We start from the raw sequence: 25,846 nt of genomic DNA, 5'->3' as shown, positions 1-25,846 counted from the left end.
ACAAATAGTTGGATTTTTTCAGAGGAAGAGGAAACACAGATCATGCCAGGTGTATGTTACCATCTTGCCTGTGCTTCCCAGATGGGTCAATTTGTCCAGGAGTCACTGGCAGAGCTCCAGGCTTTGGGAATGAGGGATGAGAGTTTTGGTGCTGTGCCAGTCACAGCTCACATGTTTGGGGGTCACCCACAGCCTGAGAGAGCCTGGGGCTGGTAGGTGCCATGGCAGGCTGGGCTGGGACAGCAGGAAGCAGAATAAGGATTTAACCAGGCTGCTGAGAAGAGTGGTATCAGTGAAAAAGAGGTCACACTGAGACCTGCATTTTGGCAATTTCTCCATGTGGGAAAGAGCAGGTCATTTAATGCATTACTGTGCAAAGCTGGTGACACTAATCCAGCTCTTGCCATGTTTGAAAGACTCTTTCCTGCAGTTCCTGATCTCAGAAGAATCATCTCTATAGGGAAAAGCATAATCTTTTCTTCCCACATCTCTGGTTTTTAAGAACATCCTGGGTTTTAGTGCGGGAAAAGAGTCTAGGCTGCTTTTGTTATATCCCTGTTCCTGTTGAGCTTTAAAATGTGATCTGCATTGGCTCAAGCACTTTCTCAGTTGTGTTTTAAACAATCTCTGTTGCAAACATATTCCATGGTAATGACTCCTGATGTCCCAGGGGAGCTGTGTGAGGACAATTTAGAAGTTTTAGTGCACTGCATTAAACCTTCATTTGTCCTTGTGGAGGCTGAGAAATTGTTTCTGGTTTTGAGGGTCTTAATGAAGAGCAGTCAATTAAAATGTTTGTAAGGCTCTGAACTAAAGGAAACATTTCATTAGGTAACACAGTTGATTTAACTGGTACATAAGCTGGTCATGGGGTTCCCATTAAACAAACAATGTTCAGTCCCATTGTCAATATAAACATGCACTATTTAAATAAAAAAAAAAAAAAAAAAACAAATCCTCACTTCTGTTCCTGATACCAATCCAACAAGGGTGTTCAGAGTCAAAATTTTGTAGTATAGGCTGTCTCTCAAGAGAAGTCACATGAACCCCTTCTGCTGGCATTAAGTGCCTCATAGTGTCCTTGTTACAAGTTCAAGACATGGTTTACATGGAAAAATCACATCAGGAAATGTTCATTTTCACTCCTTTTCAGTTACAATAGAGATGCTGTAACAAGTTGGTCATGAGTGTGGTAGGACATGGCAGCTCTCTGGGCTGGCACCAAGGTCTGCCACAGCCCAGCTCAGGGCTGCTGCTCTGCCTCAGTATCCAAGTGTGGCTCCATGCAGCTGTGAAAGGAGCAGGAAAATAAAGATGAAAGAATTCAAAACCACTTTGCTATTTCAGTCACGTCATCCTTTCCCTCTACTGGCTTTCCCTCCTCTCATCAAACAAAGTCTGTCTGCCTTCACTTTGATGGCCCTTCACAGTTCTCCCCATCATCTCGCTCCTTTCTACCTCAGTGGGCAGTGTCTGCTGCAGTGCTGGAGAGCTGCTGATGCCTGACTCCCCTCCCTACTGCTGTACTTTGATCCCACACTTCTGTGCTTTCCCCTACTTCACAATCACCCGTCCTTGGAGTTAGCCATGCTTATACCTTCTCCTGGGCACAGTTACCTTGCAAATAATAAAAAAACGAACAAATATGTAGCCAAATATCAAACAGCACCAAATACGGGTGATGAGGTCTGATTTTCATTGTGTTTAAGGGGCAAGCCAAGCAAGGCTGAGAGGATGAGCCATATCTGTGTATGGGTACTCATATCACTATGCCTGTAGCTCTGCCAGGGGTTTTACCTGACAGGTACATCAAGAAAACAGAACTTGACAAATCCTTTGGAAATACGTGTCCTCCCCTACAAGTCACAGACACAGCTCACATGCAGGCTGTGGGAGCCATGCTTTCAAGGTGCAGATAGTGTGCAGGCTGTTCCATGGTTTGTGAATAGCCCTGTTTCACTGAGGTGGTATTTCTGTTTCATTATTTTTTATTTCCAGTATGGCATCACCAGATAGTAACACCTACATTCAATCATGGGGACATACCAAGTACCAGAAAAGTCACTTATATTTATTGCTTCAGCTTCTTTCAACTTCAGTTATCTAGTCAAAACAAAAGGCCTCCAGAACTCTACCTTTATTTTTATGGAGAAGGACAAGTTTGATGAATGTTTTGATAAAACAGGAAAGGCTATTTTGGGGGAAGTTGCTTTGCTTTTGTACAGTGGATTTTGATTATTTTAAACACAGGATTCTTTGTTTAAAAGAGAGAAGGCCTGCAAATTTTCTTGTTTACTTTGCTTTTGCTTCCCCTTCTGACAGGGGGTGGGTAAAATTTATCCACATAGTTGCTGTCAGCTTAACCCCAAATTTCACAGTAAAGTATCTATGCTGTTTTTATCACTGAAAAAAAAGAGAAATAGAGGGAATTTAAAATGCTGTGGACCACCAAGACTCACCAAGAGTGCCAAAGGGTTCAGCACTTGGTCTGGCAAGGAAACTGGAGAGAAACTCAGTAGTGGTATCCCTCTCTGTGTCAGGCTCAGGACTGCAGTTCCTTGCACAGCCCCTGAGGAAGACCAGAGTCATAAATTCTCCATGCCCTCCTGGTTCTCCTGCCTGCCTTACCAGTCTCCTTTCCTGGGGCCAGCTCATGCTATTGAGGGCCAGGTTAAGCCAACCAAGATATATCCCTTGTGCTATCCTGCAGAGAAGTGAGAACTTCCTCCTCAGCTGCAGCTCATGAAGGGGAGGTCTCAGTTGGCCCCTGGCTGCTCAGGTGATGGATGAGTGGGTGGCCACAGCCCTGGCCTGGCCCCACAAGCCATCTGAGAGGGGATGGTCTGAGAGGACTTCAGCTGAACATACGTGCTGACAAACAAGGCTGCATCAATCCTTTTTTTCCCAGCTTGTCTTCAAACACATGCTGGAAAAGGAAACTTTAATTTTAATTGCTCACATATTGAGCTGTTGGGAAACAAAGACCAAAGACTGTTCTACTGAGCAAATATTCGACTTGTAATCAATTGAGATAGTTTTCTAGAGTAATGTGGGCCATGCAGGATCCCATTTGGCCTGGGGAAGACCAAAGGCATCTTCCTGACTCTAAACCAGTCCCCAGCCCCAGCCCCAGTGATCCCAGCACGTGTCTGTTCATAGAATGGCAGAGCTCAGCCTTCCCTTGTGCTAGCAGCATCAGAGCAGAGAGAGGGGCCTTTGAAGCACCACAGATGATGCTCACAGAGGCTCAGCAGTGGTTGTTGTACTGAGAAAGGACTCAGCTCTCCTGCTGTGGTACTCAGGGTCAAGAGATCAGGTCAGGGATTATCCAAAGTGCTCTGCACAGTTAGCCAGGGGAGGCACCTGCTGAAAATGGTCTGAATATTATTTTTATTAACTGCACAGGAACCATGTGGGTGCTTTCTCTTTCTTCTCCTCGTGGGAGCTGTGGTGCCTTAGTGCAGTGCAGAGACACCAGAGCAAGCAGGCAGTTCAGTTTGTACCACGAGGTTTTACATCAGCTCTGACCCAAAGCCAGCAGCCAGAGCCTCCCCACACCTCTGCCCCACCGGTGAAAAACGAGCACCTGGAGGAAGGGTATAAAAATAGCTCCTGGGGTAAAGTCTATTTCCTCTGTATTTGGTCATGTGTGTTAAAACACAGTAGTGTGGTGAGGGGGGGGGGGTGGCTCTGCAGCACTTGGCCCATGGAGCTGACAGGAAGGTCATCCTCAAAGATCAGCGGGAGCATGTGCATGACTTGTGTCTTGTGTTTCCTCTGAGCACAGACTAAATTTAGCATTTTCACAGATGGACATTGAACCATAATCCATCTAGGACCGTGGGGTGACGAGTGGGATGGGAGTTGTTTGCCTGGGCATTTTGCTGTGTAGCCAGCTTCAGTGCACCACCACTCGTTGTTGTGTTCCTCAGGGTTTTCTGCTTTGCTCAATATTGTGTAACTCACTGCCTGATCCTTTTCCCTGAAATTTTAAAAGTTTAAGCACAAAGGGAAAAGTAAACTGCTGGTTCTGGGCTCAGACCTGACATCCCTATTAACTTAATGTCAAACTGTGGATGTACTTTTCAACAGCACCATCACAAAGAATGAACCTATAACTACTGGTCCTTGCAAGAAGAATTACAGTAGGACAAATTCTATTGGCTGATGATTTTAGATTCCCCAAAATGTTGCCTCCCCACTCTGTCGGCTTCCAGACATTTAAAGGGACTAATCCTAAAAGTGGTATTTGTACCCTGCAAGGCCTGTATACTGCTGGGCTGATCCTTCTGTTGCTAATCTTAAACAACTATTTTATGAGCATGTTTGGAATTGAACTAGTTCCGCTAAAAATCCCATTTCCCTGACTGGTATGAGCCAGAAAGAGGCAAACCATGATGCAAAGCACATGTGTATTAAATAATGTATTTCCAGTAACAGAAATTATGTTTCTGTGTATCTGCTTCAGCACACTGCACAGATTTGATATATTGATCCTGACACAAGAAGCCTTATTTTCCTGTCATTTATGCAAGCATTTTGTCAGAGCACTTATTCCCAGGTTATACATTTTGCAAAAGAGCCTGAAACAATGTCAAATTTGCTTAGTTCAGATTAATCCCAAATTTTAGAAAGTAGAGTTAATGTTATTGCAATTATGATGGTCTGAAAGTCTAGAACAGGAGGTCATTCGCATAAATGCCAGTGTATCTTTTCCCATTCATATTAGCTGGTCTCATAAAGAATATTATTTCTTTATAAAAATGTTGTCTTTAACTCCAGAACTGTACTTTTCTTTTCTTGAAGGCAGAGTCCATATTTGACTGCATTTTCCTTAAATCTGTTTAAATAAGTCTCTCAAAATCTAGAACAGGAAAACAGATGTTAAACCATTCTTGTCCTTGGATGTCCTAAGCATTTCTTAGAAGGTGCTACTTTACATTTGTATCATATATTCTTCATATGCATTGAACAGTCATTGATTCTGCAGAATTGTAATGCAGTTGAATAAGTTTGTTTTTTTCTTCACAGAGTTTGCAAAATACAAATTAAATTTTACACAGCATAGAGATAATTGCTTGCATATTGCAGGAAAGATTGGGACAGCCTCCAGCCTCACCAAATGTGTGCCTTCCAAGAAAAACAGTAGTCATACACTATCCAACACTTCACTGATAAAGCAGCCCTGATTTCTTCTCCTTAGCAAGACAATTTGCAGCTCATGAGTGTTGGTGACTCCTGTTTTTGTGAAGAGAACCTAAGGTTCCGTTTCTCTCACCGACAACATTATACTGCCTGATGCCAAATGACTGTTTTTTTTATTGCCCCTTGCTTTTGCAAGCCAAAAAGATTACAAGTTCAACAGTAGCACCCAGTGATCATATTTCAAGGGCATTTTTCTCTTTCCTAGACTAGGGAGGAACACCAAAATATTTGAACTCAAGATTCACTTCTAAAAGGTATTTTTAGATCTTTGTGCAGTTCAGTTTTACTTCTTTGAGACTGTACCCAGCTCTTTATTTTCTCTGTAGATTTCATGTATCTTCAGGATTTTAAGTTAATAGCTGTATTTTGCCAAGGAACATATATCCAATTTCTTTGGAAATCTGTGGGAACTGCTTTTAGCTACCAGAGAACAGAGTCTGGCTTTAAGAACCAAATAGCATTCTTCAGAAAAGCACCGAAGAACTTATTAACTCTGCAGGACTCCTGCTCAGTGAAATAAGAACATTCTTCCTTTCACAGACTAGAAAAGTCAAATTAGGTTTCATGCAGGGTGAAGGAATTGGGGTGCTCTTGCTACCAATCTGACCTGTAAAAAACCTTATTGAAAAAAGCTTTGTGCATGGATGGCTGGTGAAGGTTGTTCAGGCTTTACACCCCGTAACCCTCATGGCCATTGCACATCTCTTCAGACAGATCTGCTGTGGCTGTGCTGTGCACACATTGCTGCTCCACAGGACAGCTGCTGGGACACAGCCTTCACCTGGGAGCTCGACACGTTCTGCAATGTTCAATCTGCTGCAGCCTTTCATTATTCCAAAGATGTGCCTGTCTGCACGTAAAAATGCAAAAACGCTCATTCCTCTCCCATCAGCTCCTGATTGCCATCATAAAACCAGGCGTGCAGGCACAACAGAGACAGCCTGAGCTCGGCAGCACTAGGGGCTGGTGCTTCTCTCAGCTGAGCAAAAGATTGTCAGCCAGTTGGAAGTACCCATTTTGTCTCATACCAGGAGCCTGAACCTCCCTGAGCACGAGGAATGTGTCCCGTGCCTATCTGAGCAGCCAGGATCGAGCACAGCGGTGGGATCACCCAGACCAGGAGACAGCACAGCAGTACAGGTGATGCAACAGCCACACAGCCTGAGCTTTTGCAGTGAAATCTGAGCAATGCTGACAGGAGAACGAAGGCAGATCAAGGAACCAATCTGGGCTAAAACAATCATTCTTTTTCCCCGCTAGGTTAATTTTAACCTGGATCCACACTTGCGGATCAGATTCACTGTGAGGCTGCACAAACATTTCTGTTGGCACCGGGGAAGCAGCAGGAAGGAGCAGGAAGGTGTCTTTTCTGGGAGAGACAGAAAAGGCACCAAAGGGATTTGGCAGGACTATTGGTTCTTGACAACTCAAAGTACTCATGGAACTATCATGTAATGTGGAACAGTTACATACCAAGAGATTGCCTGAACATAGGAATTAAAAAGTGCTCCATGGCATCATGTAGTAGTCCCTCTTGCAGAAAGACCCTAGAGGGTTTTCTGTCTTGTGGTGACTGGAAATTCCAGTGTGTAGAAATCCAGCTTTTGGCAATGTCTGATGGTACCAAACAGAAGGGGGATTTCCAGAGTTTTTGGTGCTAGACTGGCATTCCCAAGAGCAGCATTTCAGTACAGAACATCAGCAGAAATCCTGTCTGTAAGAGAGCTTTCATCCTCAAAATATCCTAACTCTATGGACACCAAAGAATGAAAGCAGGCAGAGGTGCTCCACACTGAAAAAAGAAGGGTTGTTTTCCAGCCAGTCATTCCACCATCTGATAAAAATAGCTTTAAAACTACTTTCTCTTTTCAATTCTCTGCACAGCAGGCTGCTTGTTATGTGTGCCCTTGTTATTTATACCCACCATAAGTTTCAATAGCAGCTTTACAGATTCTTTTATGCTTGTCTTAGATCTGGCGTTGTAAATCAGAAAGCTTTGCCATCTTAAACATTGACTGGTAAGAACTCCTCTGCAGTCTTTTTACCTTAGAATAAAAGGGAAGTGGAAAATACAGTTAATGCAGTAATTTGGCCCAAATAAATATAAGCTTTTACAGTACTGACATTGAATCTTATTTTTATTTGAGTGCAATTCCTCCAGACTGGCCAAACAGAGAAAATTTTCCCCCCTAAGCAGCAAATAGTGTGTGCCAGTTTTTAAATTTTTCTTTTAGCTTGCCTTAAATCCTGTTTGTCTTGGGTACTGGGTGGGGGAAAGGTGGTGAACAGAACTTGCAATTTGCTGCAGAACATCCCAGGAAAATAGTCTGAATACTCTTCCATTAAACAAACAAACAAACCAAAACAGGTAACAACTTACTCTAAAGAAAGAGAAATAGCATTTAAAGGAAAATTCAGCTGTGGCTTCTACCATCCAAATACAACAACCTCAGGCAAGTCAGGACAAGCAGGCTAGGAATATTTTTGTTACAGTGTTTGTATGTAGTTACTAGAACAACTCACCTTTGTCGTGCACCAGTGGGTGAGGCTCCTGTTTGTCTTGGGAAGCAGACTATGATGGGCTGAGATTTCCCCACTGAGGCGCAACACAGTAAGACGGGAGCCAAAACATGTCCAAAATGCAGCGCTTTAATGCCTCTTGTCTTCTGTCATTGGGTATTGCTGTAACTCCCAAAGATATGTCTCTGTTCTAATGGAGATAAGTGCTTCAGGAAACAAACACAAACCTGCTTTAAATTTTTATTTCACTCTTTTCTGCTGAAGGGTTGGGGTTTTCTATTCTGACCAGTAGCTCGTTCAGGTTGTGCCCACCATGCAGCACAGCTCCCCAGCAACCAATCAATACTGTGCAACACAACGTGGTGTGTGGTTTCTCTGACGGGGCCTCCCAGGTCAGACTGGTTTGTGAGGTGAGGCTCTTCCCTGCAGCCTCATCTGAGCATAACTCATCTGGCAGTACTGCTGGCAGGTCAGAGAAGTCCCCTCTGCTCACACAAGACCTTGCTGAAGAGGTAGAACCAGTCCAGGGGTAGGTGAGCCTACAGTGAGGTCTGGGAGGACGGTAAAGGGGCTGTACTTTACACCAGCTTGTAACTCTTTTCTTAAGTGACTCACTGTCAGCAAATGGTTACTGCTTAGGAAGAAGCTGTATATATAGGAGAATTGGTCCTGTGCCCAGGAAACCAGAGGAACTGGACAGTGTAGGAACCTGTTCCGAGATCTCTGAGATGCAAAGTTAGGCTGGAGGTTGAAGGAGCATATATGTTCTGCTCCAAAAGCAGGTGAAACTGTCCTGGGCTGTACCTACCTGAATATTTGGGGGGCAAATCTAAATTCCCTTGAAACAGACTGAATCACATGAAAGCAAATATGTGTATCTTCTTCTGTGGTATGCTCTACAGTCATCCACCTTTACTTGATGATCTCTATAAGATACTTTTGGGGATAAGTCTCCAAGCAACTTCTCTCCTTCTGTAGATCTTCCATCTTCGTAGAATGCAGAGAAAGAGAAAAGATGGGTTGTAAATAAGGAAAGACAGGCTGGTGTCAGTGGGGGGCTTGTGATGTTTGGGAGAGGTGGGTGAGCAGTGTGTAAAGGTGAGGTCCATCACAGCAGAGCAGACGGGTCTGGCTGTGGCCGTTGGCTTTACAGTAGACTTGGTGTGCCAGGATGCTGTTAGGTCATGGCAAGTCTTCTAAACTGCCATAAATCCTCCCCGTGCTGACATCCACGGCAGAAAGATAAGGATGATATATCCTAACATTTGCTGAACATATGCCTACATTGCAGTTGAGCATGGAGGTTGTGCTGGACTGTCTATATTTCTTAATTTGTTTGGTTTAGCTAGTTAAGAATGTTCTTTTTTTGCCTACCACTGTGCTGAACTGAGAAGCCAAAAACTTCTCCTTTGAGTTGTGCTCTCTTGCACCAGGAGGGAATATGACTCCATTTTTTTTTTTTTAATTTATTTTATCTGTTTTAGTACCCAATAAACTTGTTGTTTTTCCAACTGGCACGACAAGGCTCTGGCTATTTTTAAAGAATGTGGTTCATTTGATTTAATCTAATGAATGTTTAGTGCTGTTGAAAATAGCTGCAGTCAGAGCCAAGAATAATGTACTGAAATGTGCTGGTTGAGCAAGGACTACTTCACTCTGCCAATCTGTTTCCCTGCAGCTGTTCAGATTTACCTTGTTTTGCAAGTAGCATTTGCAGGCAAGATGTATTGATCAAGGTGCTTTTTAATACTGGTTCCAAAGGCCAATAGCACCAGAGACATATGTTGTCACACTCATTTCAAGATGCAGCTAACAATGACAGCTCTACTTGTGGTTCAGTGTAGGATGTCTAATCTGTTTCAGACCACTTTAAAGGGAATGTGAAATGCTCATATCCTTTTATTTCACATAGGAAAATTGAGGCATGAAATGGTAATTTTTTCCCCTAAAGTCACCCAGAAAGCAAGTGACAGAATGAGTAATGAAACCAGCATCTAATGGGCTCCTGAAGCTGCAGTGTAAGTCCTGATTTCTCCATGAACTGAAGCAAAGACCATGATCCAAAAACAAGTTCTCCAAAGTCCTGGTAGTTTACTGTCTTGCCTGCACCCTCTGAATTGCTCTGTTGAGGTACCTAAATGTCCCTATTAACAAAAATTTCACATGTCTTTGCACTGTCTGAATTTGACACTGCAAGGCACACCAAATATTTAAATTATGTTTTTAAAACTATATAAATCCATCTTCCTTTTGCCATCCACCAGTTATTTCTGTTAGATAGTTGGTTTGCTATCCCTCCCTAAGAAAGGGGTAGCTAATACTTAAGCTCCATTGGATTAAAAAAATAAATCAACCATAGTACATCTTATTCCGTGATAGTGATGTCCATAGGGATGGATTTTCTGCAGAGATCACTTTACACCCTAAAGCACAATGTAGGATTGACTTGCATAAGTAATGAACAGATGCTTCTGACAGCTATTACATTATTCATCTCCCTATGCATGTGATGGGAGGAAGGAAACAGCACCTGTTACTATGGGAGAAATATTGTCACTGCTGTTCTGCATTACAGACCTCCAGGGCAATCTGGGCCAGGCGTGTTTCACTGCATTTGTGTTGATCCAAAATGAAGCCATGCCACTTTACATCCCCTTGTTATTTTGTCCTTTGTTTCCCTCAGATAAGTCCCTCAGTTCATGACCTAAGAAAATAAAATAGCTGCTGCAGGTGTGAGGGAGCACTTAAGGCAGTGAAAAAAATTGTTTTCCATCTTTCACCCCAAATTTTTCTCAGGAAGGCTGGGTAAAACTATTAGAACTCTGCAACAACAGTACTTTTTACAGACCATCTCAGATTTCATATGAAAGTAACTCATATGCCTGGGGAATTTCTAAAGGAGTATTTAAGAGTAGACAGAAGTAATTTCCTTGTCATCCTGACATTAGATTGAGATGACTTCCCGTTCATCATCGGTATTGGGCAGGGCAGCACACATGGCCCAGGGTGCAGACACACTGCTAATAGACTTTGCTTCAAATGCAGCCAGCCAGGGCCATAAAATTTTCTTGTTCACTCCACTGCAGGTAATGATTGGAGCATTTGGAGTGTGGTTCCAGGAGATGTTTCCTTAAAGAACTCCTGTGACTCAGTCTTCCAGTAAAGGGGGTTTTTATAGCAAAGAGGGAGGGTGCCTTTTTACACAGGCAGATAGTGATAAGAGAAGGGGGAATGGTTTTGAAGTAAAAAAGGAGAAATTTAAGTTAGATGTTGGGAAGAAATTCTTTGCTGTGATGGTGGTGAGGCACTGGAACAGATTGCCTGGAGACATTGTGGCTGCCAAGTGTTCAAGGCCAGGTTGGATGGGACTTTGAGCAACCTGATCAAGTGCCCTATGGCAGCAGATCGAAATAAGATGACCTTTAAGGTCCCTTCCAACCCAAACCATTCTATGACCCTATTCTTTGACTCAGGCATAGGTTAGAGCAGGGGCAGGGATCTTTTCCTTCTCAGGTCATTTACTGATAATTCATTGACCACAGTCACACATAAATTCATCCTGCCCAATAATCTTCTAGTCCTAGACAAGCAGCTCCTTGCCCTTCACCTCGAGCAAGTGGGCCATACACATTTCCATACCCCACACAATCTCTGCAACACTTCTACATCCCAAAGGCTGAATTCCCTACTTGAAGCTAAAGAATCAGAGCAGCTGGCAGCATAGCGCCAATTTGCTGCTGCTGACAGATGTTTTTACCAGCTAGGGCTGGGGCTGAACTAGACTGCCCACAGCATGTCTCCTCCTCTTCTTTATAGGAGCTAATTGATGTGGTGTGGTTATTAAGAATGTGGCTTTCAGCCTTATTTTGTGAAATATTTATTCCACGTGTCATTCATCAGTGAGTATGCATGGATGGATGTACATGTTTCTAAAGAGCAACTTTATAAAGCTAATCTTCACAACACTGCTGGAACTGTAGACTGGGGAGGGGCAGAGCCTGCTTCCTCCCACAATAATTACTTCAATTCTGTTTTAATTAGGGAAGGAGTTTTTTTAAGACCTAAAATTGCACCTTAATTATGTTTTAAAGTTTGGCTGCAATTACAAGAGCTACAACCTTGCTTCCCAATCCTCCTCACAGTCTCAGACTCTATGTCCATGCACTGGTTTAGTGAAGCCTCATTCCCTGGCAAGGTTACTGTGGTGCCTCTGCTGCACACTCTCCATGTTTGTCCACCACTCTGGCTCTCAGCTGATGGCTCTGATCAGCCCAGTTCCCCCCTGCCTCCCCAAGCTCCCCCCAGCATGCCAGGCTCACACAGAGTCACAGAACATGCTGAGCTGGAAGAGACCCATAAGGCTCCTCAGGGTGGATGACTCTTCCAGGAGTCACAGGAATTTAGAGGTGGAATGCTAGAGGTGAACAGCTTAGGCTGTTTCCTAGTTTCTTAAATGAGGAATGTTAAAGGTTTTCTTAAGATGATTTTTAAAACCAACCAAGAGCTGGGATCTGGCAAACCAAGCTCTGTGTATGGTCTGCTCCTGCCTCAGGTCCTGTATTGCAGGTCTGGGCAGATGCCACATGAGCAGTGAAATGCCAGTGAAGACCTTACCCCTTTTCTGTTTGCACAAAGCAGGCTGAGATCAGGTGGGTGGGGCAGCCAGCCCATGGGGCAAGAGGTGGGCATGCTGTGTAGGGGTGGGTTAGAAAAGAGAGATGTAGTTCCAAGTAGAAAGCAGAGAAGTGAGGAGCTGCCTCCTCAGAAGGGCCCTGCTGCAAGTTTCCTGAATCACTCAGAGGAGCTGCGTTGAGCTGCTGCCTGGAGAGCCATGGCAGGGACAAACACAGAAAGAAGAGGTGCAGAAGGTGAGGGTGTCCCAGCTGGTTCCCAGCCCACCTTTTCCTTCTCCGGCTGCAGCTGTGGTTTCTGCTTCTTGTGTGACATATTATCTCCCTACTACAGGCACAAGAGCCCTGAGTGCACCCTCGAGACATTCCCTTGCAGCTCCCAGATAGGCAAAGACCCAAGTCAAAGAAAGACACAACACACAGCAAATGGGAAACAGTTACAGAGCCCTTTGTTCTCATGTACTGAAAACACCTTGGTGCTCAAGGGCATTGGCAGGAAAATGTGCATGCTTCAGGCGTGTTACAAGGTTGTCAGTCCTTCCACTGAGGCTGTAGTCAAAGAACAGTTCCTGCAGAGCAGCCAGAAGTGAAGCCGGAAGGTTTCATATTTGCCAGTGTGGTGGAGGGAGTTTCTCAGCTTCTCCTCTGTCCCTTTCATGGCACCAGGTACTGGGCTCTTTCTACCAGGAGTCCTTCAGGCTCTGCACAATCCCACGCAATGGTTAACATGGAATCACTCAGTCCAGACCTGCCCCTGGACAAGAGCACCCTGAGGTGGGTTTGTGAGCACTCTGCCTTGGCCCCAACCCTCCCTTCCTGTCCAGAAATGGCCTTTGCCCCTCTGGGAGTGGCACTTAGCGCAAAGCCATTGCCAAAAGCCTTAGCCCAGATGAGCAGCCTGCGGCACCAGTAGGGCTGTGCCCGCTCGGGCTGAAGCCCTGGTTCACAGTGGCACAAAGCGTCGTACATCTCCCCTCTACTCTTCCCTCTCAATACCTGTGTCTGCCTGGGAGAAGTAGCTTGTTGTGTTTGTTCAGCTTTTGATGCAAGAGTGCAAAACTATGATGCTGTTGCTCTGGAATCCTGCCCGACCTCTCCTGCCAGCTGCCTCCAGCAAGGTTCGGGATGTTTTTGGCACCTCCAGTTTTCTATGCTTTAGGTGGGAAATCCTAACACAACAGGCTGGCACCTTCCAAAGCAAGCTGTGCCTCTGGATCTCGAGTGTCTCGGTCCGTGTGTCAGAAGGGTAGGCATTCCCTCTGCAGTGCTTCAGGCAGGTCTGCTGCTGCAGGAAGCGGGCAGAGCCCTTGGGATCACCGCCGGCTGGGCAGTATTTTCAGCCAGTTGTAAAGAGTTTTAGCTGTCAGATGCTTAAGTTAAGGAATGGCACTGGGGGCGGGGAGGGAAGCCAAGAACATTGTGAAGTAAAAAAAAAAAAACAAAAAAAAAAACACGGCAATACAAGTTTTGCCTTTTAAAGGCTTTAGTGGAACTCCCCATCCGCAACGTATCAGAGCTTTAGCAAACTTCCTCCCAGGCAGTTTTTATTTCTCGCTCCCGATCTCGGATACCGCCTGCCCGGGCGCAGATACCGCAGTTCTGCATTTCTTCCTCCCGAAAACTTTTTTTTTTTCCCTTCCAAGCAGCGGCGGAGCGCGGTCTGGCCGCAGCCCCCCCGCCCCGGCCGGGCCGGGCCGGGCCGGGCGCGCTCCGCCCCCGCCGCCCCCGCTGCAGGCGCCGCCCCCGGAGGTGCGCGCCCGGCCCGGGGGCACAGCGGCTGCCGGCGCCGCGGCCGCCAGCGGCTCTGCCGCGCTGCTCGGCTGCTTCCAACGAGATTTTTTTTTTTTTTTTTGCTTTTGCTTTAGGGCCTTTATTATTATTATTATTTCATTCGTTGTTTCTCGCAAGCGGGCCGGTGGCTCCTTGCCATGAGCAGCCCGAAGGCAGCATGAAAGCGGGCAGGCGCGGCTATCCCGCCCGCTCCGGTGTAGGATCGCTCCTGGCGAAGTGCTGCTGCTGCTCCTGCACAGGTCGGTGGGGCCCGCGCGTGGGGAGCCTGGCCCGGGGGCTGCTGTGGGGACAGCGAGGGACAGCGGTGCCCTCGGCAGGGCAGCGTCCCTCCGCCGGCTGCCTCGGGGACAGCGAGGGACAGCGGTGCCCTCGGGTCCGGGGACAGCGAGGGACAGCGGTGTCCCCGGCCTCGGCGACAGCGAGGGACAGCGGTGCCCTCGGGTCCGGGGACAGCGAGGGACAGCGGTGTCCCCGGCCTCGGCGACAGCGAGGGACAGCGGCGGGTGAGCCGGTAACGGGCACCGCGAGCGAGAGGGCAGGAGTTGACACAGTTTTACAGTTATAGTTTTACATTTTAGCATTGCTCGTAAAAAACACGCTGGGACTGTAGGGTCAATAGGGCGGGGAGAAATATTTGCTTAAATTTTTTTTTTCCCCCCCTTCCTTTCTAGTCTTACTTGGGCTCGAGTACGAGCAAAATGCTTTGGGAACATCTGTTTCTCACAGTTCACAAATCTCTGAATGGAGATGGGGGAAGGTCTGGGGAAGCTGGCTGAGCTGAAATGCTGAGAGAGATGTGGGAAAGCCAGGGCAGCTGGAGTGCCTTGTAAAAATAAAATCAAAATCTGGCTTTTATGTGGAACAGCGCAGCTCAGATGCATTGACTGAAGTCTCAGCCTGCAGTCTTTATGCTGTGATATGGCTCTTGGACTTGTTCTGGATAATGTGAGGTTTTTCAAAGATGTGCTTGTGGTATCTCAGTGTTTCTTGTGCTCTGAACGGCCAAGGAAAATGTCTTGAACAAAACTTGGCTTTTGTTTTGTGCCTTTTTTTTTTTTTTTTTTTTAATAACTAAAGCTTTCGCATGCAGTCTTTTGGTAACTCTGGAACCCAAATAAAGAGCAGCTAAAGATGACATAGGGGACAGGTGGGCCTGCTCGTTTCTTGAGCATGCAATTGCAGTGCAGGAGCCCTCTTTCCCCAGTTACTGAATTAGTCACACTTATGTGGTGACAGCAGCAAACTAGTTGGTGATGGAGTTTGCCACTACTTCGTAAGAAGTGATCTTTTTTAGCCTGGGGAGAACTCACGACTCACGACCTCATGCCAAGGAAATGATTCTTGAGGTCAGTGCACAACACCCTGCTGTTTTGCAGCCTTTAAGAAGGAACATGCAGTCTGGTTGTAGGGGTAGGGCTGCCTGCAGAAAGGTTGTGGTACTAAACCACTGTGAAAGCCAAGTCTCTTGGACAGCCCGTGCTTTAATGTGTTGGCCCATGCAGCAGGCTGGAGCAGTATTCAAGCTCTCTGACAGAGCTCTGGTCTTGAAAATGTTGATTCTAACGGATTAAAATCTCCCTGCTGCTTGTCCTGCCTGCAGAGGTCTCCAGGAGGGGGAAGGGGAAACAGCTGGCTCTTCTCTCTCCAGTTGAAATGTTAACTGTATTTGCAGTTCTAGTTTACTGGGTTGGTAACAGAAGGTGTTTTGTGATACAGATTGATTTACTTCTTTCTTATCCTTGGTTATAAACTTCGGGCAAAAAGTTCTAAAAGGCTGTCTGTCATGCTGTGTTTATTATAGAAAACTGAGATGGTGGAAATACTCCCTGAACTTAAGCAGGTACCAAACCTGACATTTGACAAGGGATTCAAGTGCCCCAGATTACAGCATCAGTGTGCCCTTGTTGGCAGCTTCTCCCATTAAGCTTGGAGGTATTTAAATGTGGCATCCAGAGCTTTGAAGCTCTAACTTCATGTATTCTGTGTTGTCAGGGATCAGCTGGGAAGGAACACTGTTCATCCGAGGGCCTCTCACTGATCTCAGTCGTGCAGTGCAAATAGGTGAATGTAGTTTGTGTTTAAGATGGGTATGAAGCATCTCAGAGCTATTCTCAGTGCTGCCCCATAGGTGACCTTACCTTTTCCTTTGGAAATTCGACTCTGCTTTTTCCTGATGCCAGTGCCTGATCTATCTTGATCTTTTGCAACAGCTCAGTAGGTTTTGTTGTGTGAATAAGAACTGTCTGATGAGAGAAATAGTGACAATGAACCTGCATTCTGTGTCAAACACGGGTTTTGTGCTCAGATAGTTGGTATGAGCTCCATCATTGCTCTCCATGGAGCTTGGAAGTGATGTGGATGCTTGATCTCCTAAATAGCAGCAGTAATGCGGAGCTGAGAAAAAACCAAACCCAAGGTCCCCTGTGTATCATGAAATACGTAGGTTTTGTGTAACTGGGCATTTCTCTGAAGGATTTTGACAGATGACTCAAACTCTTTTGCATTAGTATTCCACTGTCTATTGCAGCAGTAGCAGTCTTGATGCTGCTTTTTGCTTGTTTCTCTTGGTGAGTTTCTGATCTTGTCGGCTTTGCCCATGTACAGAGCTGTTGGGATCCATCCAGAGAAAGCAACTGACAATACCATTTGCAATTTTGCTTTTACCCTGATAGTTGCCTGCAGGAACTAAATAAGGACTACTTCTCTGTTCTGCAGTATAGAGAGATACGAATCCTAATATAGGAGTGCCTCAGAGCAAGAGTCTGTCACTTGCTTTCAGCCATAAAAAGGGGTAATCGAGGAGCAGCACACTTGCATAGCCTTTAGGACAGTGGCCTTACTAAGCCAAGAGCGTGCAAGCGAGGATTTTTGCTGTATCTCCTCAATGCTGAAGTGCAAAGTGACCTAGTGTAACAGAATGCTTCTTAATGCTGCAAAACTGTCCCTGCTAAGAGGGTTCAAATTCTGATGGTCTTCTCATAGCTAGAAAGTCATTGAACTCTCCTTAGAAATCTTAGAACTCTCCTTAGAAAAGAAAAATTGCTGGTATTTGCAATTGAATATACCTTTTTTTTTTTAACATGAAGTCTATCTTCCCAGTTATCTGTGTGGTTCAGATTAGAAAGTATTTTAAAAGGGAAAAGAGGGAAAATAAAGAGATGAGTGGGATTCTTGCTTTGTGAAATGTCTTTTCTAAAGCAAATGGTCAGCTGCATGCCTTGGGTGTGAGAAGATCAAAACTTTGCTGCCTTTAAGCACAAAGCCAAGTCCAGTGTGTGAGTGCCATTCCTCTGCACTACCTTCTGCACAGGGCTCTGAAGCTGATCAGTGAGTGGGAACATGGGCATTGGGTGAGACTAAATTCCAGGCTCTGATGCACAGGGAGCTGTAAAGACTACCAGTGTCTCACATTTAACCTGGAAATTAAATTCTGTGTGCTGCCTTAAACCCAGGGCCCTATTTAGAGGACATTTTTTTGCAGTAGTTCAACTCATTCAGTTCCAGCCCAAACTAGAACATGCTGGGATCTCACTGCCCTAATGGACACCAGGAGGGTGGAGAGCACAAACAAGGTGTAGGAAATGCTTTTCTTTGAGCACAAGGAGACAGATGTTCCCATCTGCTGGACTTGGGCTGGCTGTGGGTGTACCAGGTACAGACAAAGAAAAGGGTCTGTGGTTAAAAGTAATCAATTGTCAGTTTCACTTTAGAGTTCAAATGAGTAATATTATACTGCAGTGTGGCTTCTGGATAGGAAATAGTATGGTTTCTACTTGAGGGTAGCCAGAAACCAGGAGGATGGATTTAAATGGATGCGCTGTGTTGGCTTTGATGAAGAGCACATCCTCTGCCTTCTCGAGCAATTGCTTTTCTGAGTAGGCTGCTAGTTGTATGCAAACTTCTGATTTCAGAACAAAAGAAACTTAATCTGAATGTCAAACCTTAAATTTCAGTGTGTGAAAGTTGAAAGGTTGAGTGGGTTTCTGTTTGCGCTAAGCTTCTAGTAAAGCTCTTACTTTAAATATTCTCTCCCTCCAGCTGGTCCTATCTCCTACACTTTCAGTCTTCTTTCTGCAATTTTCTGTTTTACTGTCTTCTTTTTCTTTCTTTCCTTCCTTCCTTTTCCTCTTCTTGCCTAAATCTTTGATTTGTTACTGGATCTTTGCTGTAAGATGAACAAAGAAAGCTTGTCTCGACAGAGTGATGATGACTTCTGTACAGTGAAGGGGGCTCAGCCGGCCACCTTCTACATCTTTCCTAGCTGGGCAGAAACAGAGCCTTAACTGGAAGTTAAGAAAACCAGCATCATCACAAGGGCTGTCAACAGCACATTAATAAAAGTTATTTCTTCATTAGGTAAAAAGTGAGATCTGATGGTGCTTTTTATAGAAGGTGCTGACACTGTTACAGGGAGCTGCAAGAGCTTTGCTAAGGGAACTGGTACCTTTGTGCTGAGTGGTAGCAAGAGAGTGATCTGCAGTAATATATTCAAGCCCATAACATTTCCTAATTTGAACATATTTTATTTAGTGCTTCAGGCTCAGCCCTGGTTGCACTGTGTAAAGCATAATGGAATGCATGGCCAAAGCAGCTCTGTCAAAATTGAGGCAGAGGAGAAAACAACAGTAAAATAAAGGGTGTCAACCAAAGCTTGCTTAGCTTCCTGGTCTTTCTTGAATGAGAAATATGAGGAAACTCTTAGGTTTCCCAAATAAACTCCTTGGGTGATGTCCATCTGTTGCTCATTAGTTGTATCTCAGCAAAGTTAAGAGGATCAAGTGTTCTGGTCCTCTCTAGGCAGTCTCCCTCCCTCTAATGCCAGAGTTGAGCTCTGCTCTTTGTCCTGGCAAGTTCATGAGCAAATGGCTGTGGAGAGGTTTGAAAGAGTTGTTGTTGTTTCCTTCCAGTTCTATTAAGAGAAAACTGGTTAGCCCATGACAGGAGCATCTCTTCCAAGTCCTGTGTTTTCCCACCTCTGCAGGCTGAGTCAGGAGTCAGAACAGGTCACAGCAGAGAGTTATTGGAAGGGACAAAAGAGCTGATGAAAATGCTGCTCAGTTGAGCAAGCAGGATTAAAGTGACAAGGTGAATACTGTTAGCAAAAAGAAAGAAAAAAAAATCACTCTTTTTGTTAGTGTGAAACTGCTTTCTCACACCTGCTCTACACCTTCCTGACACACAGTCCTCAGTTAAGCATGTCCCAAAAGCATGACTGACAGTCCCCATGCCAGTTTTCTGCAGTAAATATTCTGAACCTCACTATTCTGAACATCTTAGCATTTGTGTGGCAATGACACATAGGAGGAGTTCATGAGAAGTCCTGGGGCTGGTGAGTAACCTCTGAGTATGGACAGTCAAAGGAGAAGCGTGGCCACTGCTCTGCTGGCAGGCTGGGGGAACAGGAACAGTGAATTCCTTGTAGGATTACTTAGTGTTGTTAAATCTTGCCTGTTTGCAGGAGGGCTTCTTGAGGGTAGGAACCTTGTTCACAGATACAGCAGGTCACGTTTTCAGTGGGTCTGTATTACTGTCAGAAATCAATTGTCCAAGAGCACAGAATGTTGGAGCTTTTCAGAAGCGCTGGTTGCTGCACATGACTGTGTGCTCACTGATCTCATCTGCCACCAGCCACTTTCTGTAAATCAAATGTTTATCATGTCAGTGCCAGTGTTGGGATGCTTTAGCAACTTTCTCTCAGTTTCCAAGATCTAAGCAATAACAGTGTTATTATTCTCTCTCTTGAAAGTTACGTGCATTGCTAGGCAGCTCGAACTCTCCTGAAACAGTCAGGCTCCTCAACCTCTGGCTTCGTGTCTCCCTGTTGTGACTAATCTTGCAGCCTTTTGACATGTGGTTATGTACAAGATGCAACAGAAGTGGTACAGAAAATTACTTTCAGATATTAATAAGTGAAAAAGAGCTTCTGTAAATATCAGCTTTCTGTTACCACTCTGGGCGTGAATATGTGGTGGGGATCCTTATTATTCAGATTGCTGCATTGTTTTCAACTTCTATAAATTCGTAACATGGAATTTGCTTTTATGCAGGCAAAGCTCCAAAACTTACCATTTACTCCAAGGAGCACATAAGAACCCACAAGGCTTTATTCATCTTGTCAAAAACCTGAAGAAAGGAGACTTTATTCTTAGGAAAAGAGAACAGATAATTGTGAAAAATATAGCTTGGGTAACTCTCCCTGCTCAGTGTGAAGACGTGGGGTAATTAAACATGCTGTTTTCCTATAAAATAAGTGCCAGATAGATGTATTGTTCAGGAATTCAATGCACGGATGCTGAAATAAAATCTCTCCATTTTGAAGTGAAATAAAAAGGGCAGTTATTTCACATGACCCCAGAAGGATTTTGTTTGGGTTTTTTCCCAAACTGTTGTGTTTCAGCACACACCTTGTTAAAACTTGTGTGTGTGTTAAGAAAACTAATCTATCATTTCAAACTTAACCCCCCCCCCCAAACTTCCAAAGTTTTCAGTCTAAAAATAACATTAAGATACTTCTCAAGCACACCAGAACACTGTTGCATTTCAGTCTAATTCTTGTCTGTTAACAGGCTTTATGAAAGCATTTTTATGTTTGGCAAAAGTTGCAGTTTCTTTTCAAAAGAGAGGAATTGGTTGGGCAGTTAGTGATTACAGCAGGGATCTACAGATCCTGTGGTTTTCAGTAAGGAAATCCAATTTTCTGCCAGTTTAGCCACTGCATCAGTTGCTATTGCAGAAGAGTTCGATTGCTAATGTTGCATCACACAATTCCGTGTCATGTGAAGTTATTTTTTAATATAACTATAGAAGCACATCTCGATGTTTTCTTCAAAAAGATGAATAGATCACAGGTAGGACTTCAATAATTACTAGAAAATAATGAGATTACCTTTAATGAGATAAGCTTGAAATCATCTCCCTTGACCATTCTTTGCCATTGGAAAACCACAAAACAAAAATTCATGTGTTTGCTCTTAGCTCCTGTTGTTTGTTGTGGCTGTTTATGCTGAAACACAAACCAGTCCTTGAATTAAAGGCAGTGCATCCCATTGGGTCTCCTGTTGAGTTTGACCTGCCTCGTGTTTCTTCAGCCTCTGTCCTGGAGCAGCTCCACAGTGCTCTCCCCAGCAGACTGAGAACTTAGGAATCACACACATCAGCTGGGCTTCGTTCATATAATTAGGGCAAAATATGAAAATGTCTCCAGTGAAGTTCTAATGAGATGAAAAATAGAACCTGGAAGCTGAATTACAGCAGTTAACAATAGAACAGCCATAGGGTTTCTTCTCTTTGATGGGGAGAAACCCACTACACACACTTCAGTTTATGTATTTGTCATTTATTTTTTTATAATGTAGCACACAGAAGATTTTGTTGCAGAAAGTCCTGACTGGATTTTACTGCCTGACCTCCCAGTACTTCCCAATGGTTGTGTGTGCTCCTTTACTATACAGAAACTGTGGCTGCTTTTGGAAAATGGAAAAAGTGTGTCTCCTCTTTTGAGTGTTGCCACATGATGGATCAGTAATTGCTATTCTGTTGCCCTTATTGCACCCCAGGGCACTTGGTTGTCCCATGTGGTACAGCCATTGCTAGTCCTGGGACAGCCCAACAGCTTTGAAATCTTGGATGCCCTGCACAATGACATTCCAGGCTGTGAAGTTCCATTAAGGGAGTGAAGCCTGGGAGCCAGACCTGCTGGGAACCCGTTAGCAAACATCATCCTGAGGAACCAGTAGGTGGTTTCTTCTGGAGATTATTATCTTTTGTATTAGAAGTAAGTGAAACATGGAAATTTAAAGTTGCTGTTTACAGAAAAGCACAAGTACAGTCTATGTGTAAGTTTTGAACAAAGTTCCTTGTTCATTTGCACAAGAAAACATTGAAGTAAACATTTGGGAAAGTGATAGACTGTGGCTGACTGTGATGATAAGAGACTGGATTTAGTGACCGTGGAGGTGTCTCCACCATTTTCTGAGAATTTTTCCATGTTCATTTTTCACATGGAGCAGGCAGCTCAGAGCACAGAAGAAAACTGGGAGTGGCACATCCCCAGCTACAGCTAAATCTTCTGAGAGCACTTCTTCATGTTGTTGAGGCTTGCTGACAATTACAGCTACAGACTGTAGCAGCCAAGGACCTCATAGACTGTGTTGGGTTTTTTCCTCATCCCTTCATAAGAAACATGCAGCTTTAGTGAACAGAGGTTTCTCACATCCTCTAGACATGTGGTACAACTTTAGCCTCTCTGAAAACACTTTACAGCTCAGTCAGCACTTAGAACCTTCCCTGAGGTCATGTAGGAAACCAGTGACCAACCTAGCATCAGATCATCAGCAGTTACAGCTTCCAAATTGATATCCACCAGTTGATTTCAGCCTCTTTGTGGGCCTGCATGTCCCGGGGAGCACATCACGCACGTACCCCAGATCACCTTGTTCCAGGGTGCTGGTTGATTGTGGCCAGAGCAGCAGCTCCTGCTCCCTGTGTGTCCCTGCTCATGGACTGCGCTCCTGGATCCAGTTTGTCCCTGCTGAGCACCCCTGATGAACAAAGCTGAGCTCTCTGCTGCCACGGGAGCGTGAGCCAAGGCAGGCCATGGGAAGTGTTGCACAACCAGTATAATTTCACCACATGCTGAATAAATACACTTTTGAGGACTCTTTTGAAGAGATGTTGCCTAATTAATCCTGCAGGGGGTATAATACGTATATTTTTGAAATCCAGTTTTAGCATCATGCAATTAGCTTTTATGGCCTAGGGATTCTGATTTAAGACATTCTTTCATTACTAATGATAATCTGTTTTAATTAGAAATGCAAATGTATTTTAGATCCAAATGTGTCTGAGTGGTACAATGTAAAATGATGATTCACAGTGAATACCATTGAAGTGCCTCAAGTCTGGTATTCTTTGTACCTTCTACAGTTTGAACTCTGAGGATCAACACAGTGTTCAAACATCGCTCTCAGCTGAAGCATGTGGAGGCTGAATAGATTTCTTTAGGAAATTAAATAAATATTAATCAACAGGGATTCTTTCTTGAATGGCAGAAGGAAAATCGTAGCTTTAGGCAAGAAGGAGTCAAATGCTTTGAATGTTAGCAGTAACTTCAGCTCCACATTAATAGACCACAGCTCCTGCCAGGGTGCAGGTGCTGGGCAGAGGGCAGCATCTTAGTTGACTTTGTCTTAATATCAGAGAAATTACCCAGGCTTGAGCATTCCAGGCTGCTCATGGCAGGGCAGTAGCTGCTCAAGGCTGTGTTGCTGTAAAATTTGGTGTGGCTAAGACAAGTCTACAGCAAGGCAAGCTCGAGACAATCATTGAAAGGCTGATGCTTGCTGAATATTCACTGCAGTCACTTGTCCTGGAGATACTAAACTGTCAGGCAGGTGATATCTGTGATCAGACATCTTAAAATGCAGTAACAGCTCACCTGTATTCAACAAAGCCTTAGAAGAATCAAAGAGCCTCTGCTACTAATCCTTGCTGTTGTGTTCAAGTGTTTCTTTTTCCTGCTTCCTTTGAAAGATGGAGCAAAAAGGAAGTAACCACATGGCAATAGAGAAGATGGCTTTTGTAATGGAAGTTTATTGGACATGTTGCTTGGTAGAGCATTTTTACAGCTGTTTGTGATGAGACTTCGTGATGCAGAAGGGAATTAAGCACTTTATGTGGGGCACTTCTCCACATCTCTGCAAAGCTGGATGTAGATTTTTTTTTTTTTCCCCATAAGGAGCAATATGTAGGCAGCATAAAAGCTGTGGGTGGCTCTGTGTGGCCCTTCAGAAGTCACAATCAATCAATTTCTTAGGACTAGCCTCACTGGGAAGACTGGTGTCTGGGTCAAGGCACTGGCACAGCTTCAGAGGGCTGAGACCTCAGCAGGGTGCTGCAGAGAGCGAGCTCTCCTGTTCCCATGTAGCAGATGCTCTCTGAGGCTTCAAGTTCCTGTCCATCTTTCTTGCTGACGCAGATAGTGTAGTAGTGACTTTGTCACCTGAAATTTGATAAACTTGTTGACTGGCATCACGGGGAAGCTTCCTCACAGAGCTGCTCCCTGCCGAGCTGTCAAACGAAAAACCAAGACGCAGATTGCATGAGCCTGTTATATGGGACAGCAAATGGTGTTCTGGTTTTGCTACTTAAGCTGAATGAATTAAAGCTTCCCACAAGCCTAACTGATAGTCTTGAGTGTGCAGTTAAAAGTCTCCGAGCTGCTTAGCCATCTCCCTGTGCTGTGTTCAAAGAGCAACGTGTCACAAGCACCAGCAGTTCTTATCTGTGTGTTTTATTTCCAAACCGCTGTTTGCATTGACTTCATTCATTCCTTCTTTTAATTCATCCCAATCAGTACCTTTGCTGTGAGCTTGTATTTTCTGCTGGCGTTTCTGGAGGACGAGGATGTGGAGGAAGCTGCTTTGGGCACCAGCCCTGGAGGCTGCAGCTGCAGTGTGTCTGTTGTCAAACACCCCAACCTCGTTGTTCTTGGTGGTTACGTGGTGTCCGCTCCTGCCCTGCGCCACTTGCAACTTATCCTTATTCCGTTCTTTTCTTTTCAGGGGCTGTCAGAGCCTGAATAATTTAAGAGTGAACAAATGAGAGACGTTCATGGAGGACTCTGTTCTTACCTAGGCACAAATTGACAAGCATGTAGATTGCCTTGGGTTTCCACTGCACCTGCCACAACTTTACTAAGAAAAAAGTCCCCTTTGCTAGACATCTGTGTCACTCTTGCTTAGTAAAGTTATTCAAGATCAGCGCCTTTGGAATTGGTTGGTAAATGGACAAAGACTTTCTCTTTGCCCGGAGCTCCTCACAGCCTCCAAGTACCAAAGAGAACTCCACAGCACTAGAAAGCAAGAGGCAGCTGCTGAATGTTGGAAGCTACTGCATTTGGCAAAAGAAGCTGATGCAAAGATGCACACAGTTGTGTTTGTTTGTTCTGCTTGTTTTCTGTGCTTTCCGAGCCCTCTGTGTGCCTGGAAAGTTTAATAACCAATCCCTTCTTTCTCAACATGCAGATTTTCTTCCTATCCCAAAAAGCTTTGGGTTCTGTTCTTGCTTTTTTTTATTTTTCCAATTCTAAGCTTGTCACTGATACTCTTCTGTTGTTTCCGTGGAGAATTGTTTGGGTACATAGCCACAGCCTCCTTTGAGATAGGGAGACCTAAATATGACACTCAAATATCATTGTCTTCCCTTCTCTTCCCCCATTTAGCAGAGTGGTCCACCTTGTCCCAGAGGTTGCTGACTTCAAGTATAAGGCAGAGTTGACCTTAGCAATGATGTCATTTAACTGAGAAATTACTTCAAAATTCTTACAGTAGCTCAATTTGGAAGCTGCTGAATGAAGCTGACCCTTGACACTTCACAAAAGAATAAGGCTTGTGTTTTACTAACAGCTGCTTGGAAACCATGTGTAATAAAGTTTGTTTTTGTGCCCAACATCCAGGATAAAAGATGGCATTTGCCTACTCTGGTACCCTTACGCTCCCAGAAGAGCAGAACTGCTTTGATCAAAGTTTAAAAGTCTGCTTCTATGTGGATGTCTAAGCATTTCACAGTTCCTTATGCTAAAAGTAACAGTGTACTTGCAAAGGCCAGCAAATGCTGCTCTCGTTCAGCTTCAAACACATTACATTTTCCTCCTTGTCATTCCATACAGCTTTTCATAAAGTTTCAGGGTTAAAAGTTTT

The 25,846-nt window shown here is 44.5% G+C and overlaps 1 protein-coding gene across 19 annotated transcripts in view; it reads left to right on the top strand.

Moving 5' to 3' along the window:
• KALRN (kalirin RhoGEF kinase) overlaps positions 1–25,846 on the top strand; it is a 475,447-nt gene that overhangs the window by 383,640 nt on the left and 65,961 nt on the right. Inside the window, exon 36 of one of the 19 annotated variants that reach the window (XM_068195357.1) lies at positions 24,710–25,192. The exons of 17 other annotated variants lie outside the window; for them this stretch is intronic. In XM_068195357.1, the coding sequence (XP_068051458.1) occupies positions 24,710–24,726 (17 nt within the window). In that variant the 3' untranslated portion in view covers positions 24,727–25,192. Of the gene's footprint in view, positions 1–14,178; positions 14,387–24,709; positions 25,193–25,846 lie in introns of those variants that run through there. One more of the 19 variants, XM_068195358.1, reaches the window with a different exon arrangement.

The sequence above is a fragment of the Anomalospiza imberbis genome, chromosome 7 (assembly GCF_031753505.1).
Source record: "Anomalospiza imberbis isolate Cuckoo-Finch-1a 21T00152 chromosome 7, ASM3175350v1, whole genome shotgun sequence".
Classification (NCBI taxonomy): Eukaryota; Metazoa; Chordata; class Aves; order Passeriformes; family Viduidae; genus Anomalospiza; species Anomalospiza imberbis.
Note: the sequence above shows the minus strand (reverse complement) of the source record. Positions and strands in the feature narration are given on the sequence as shown.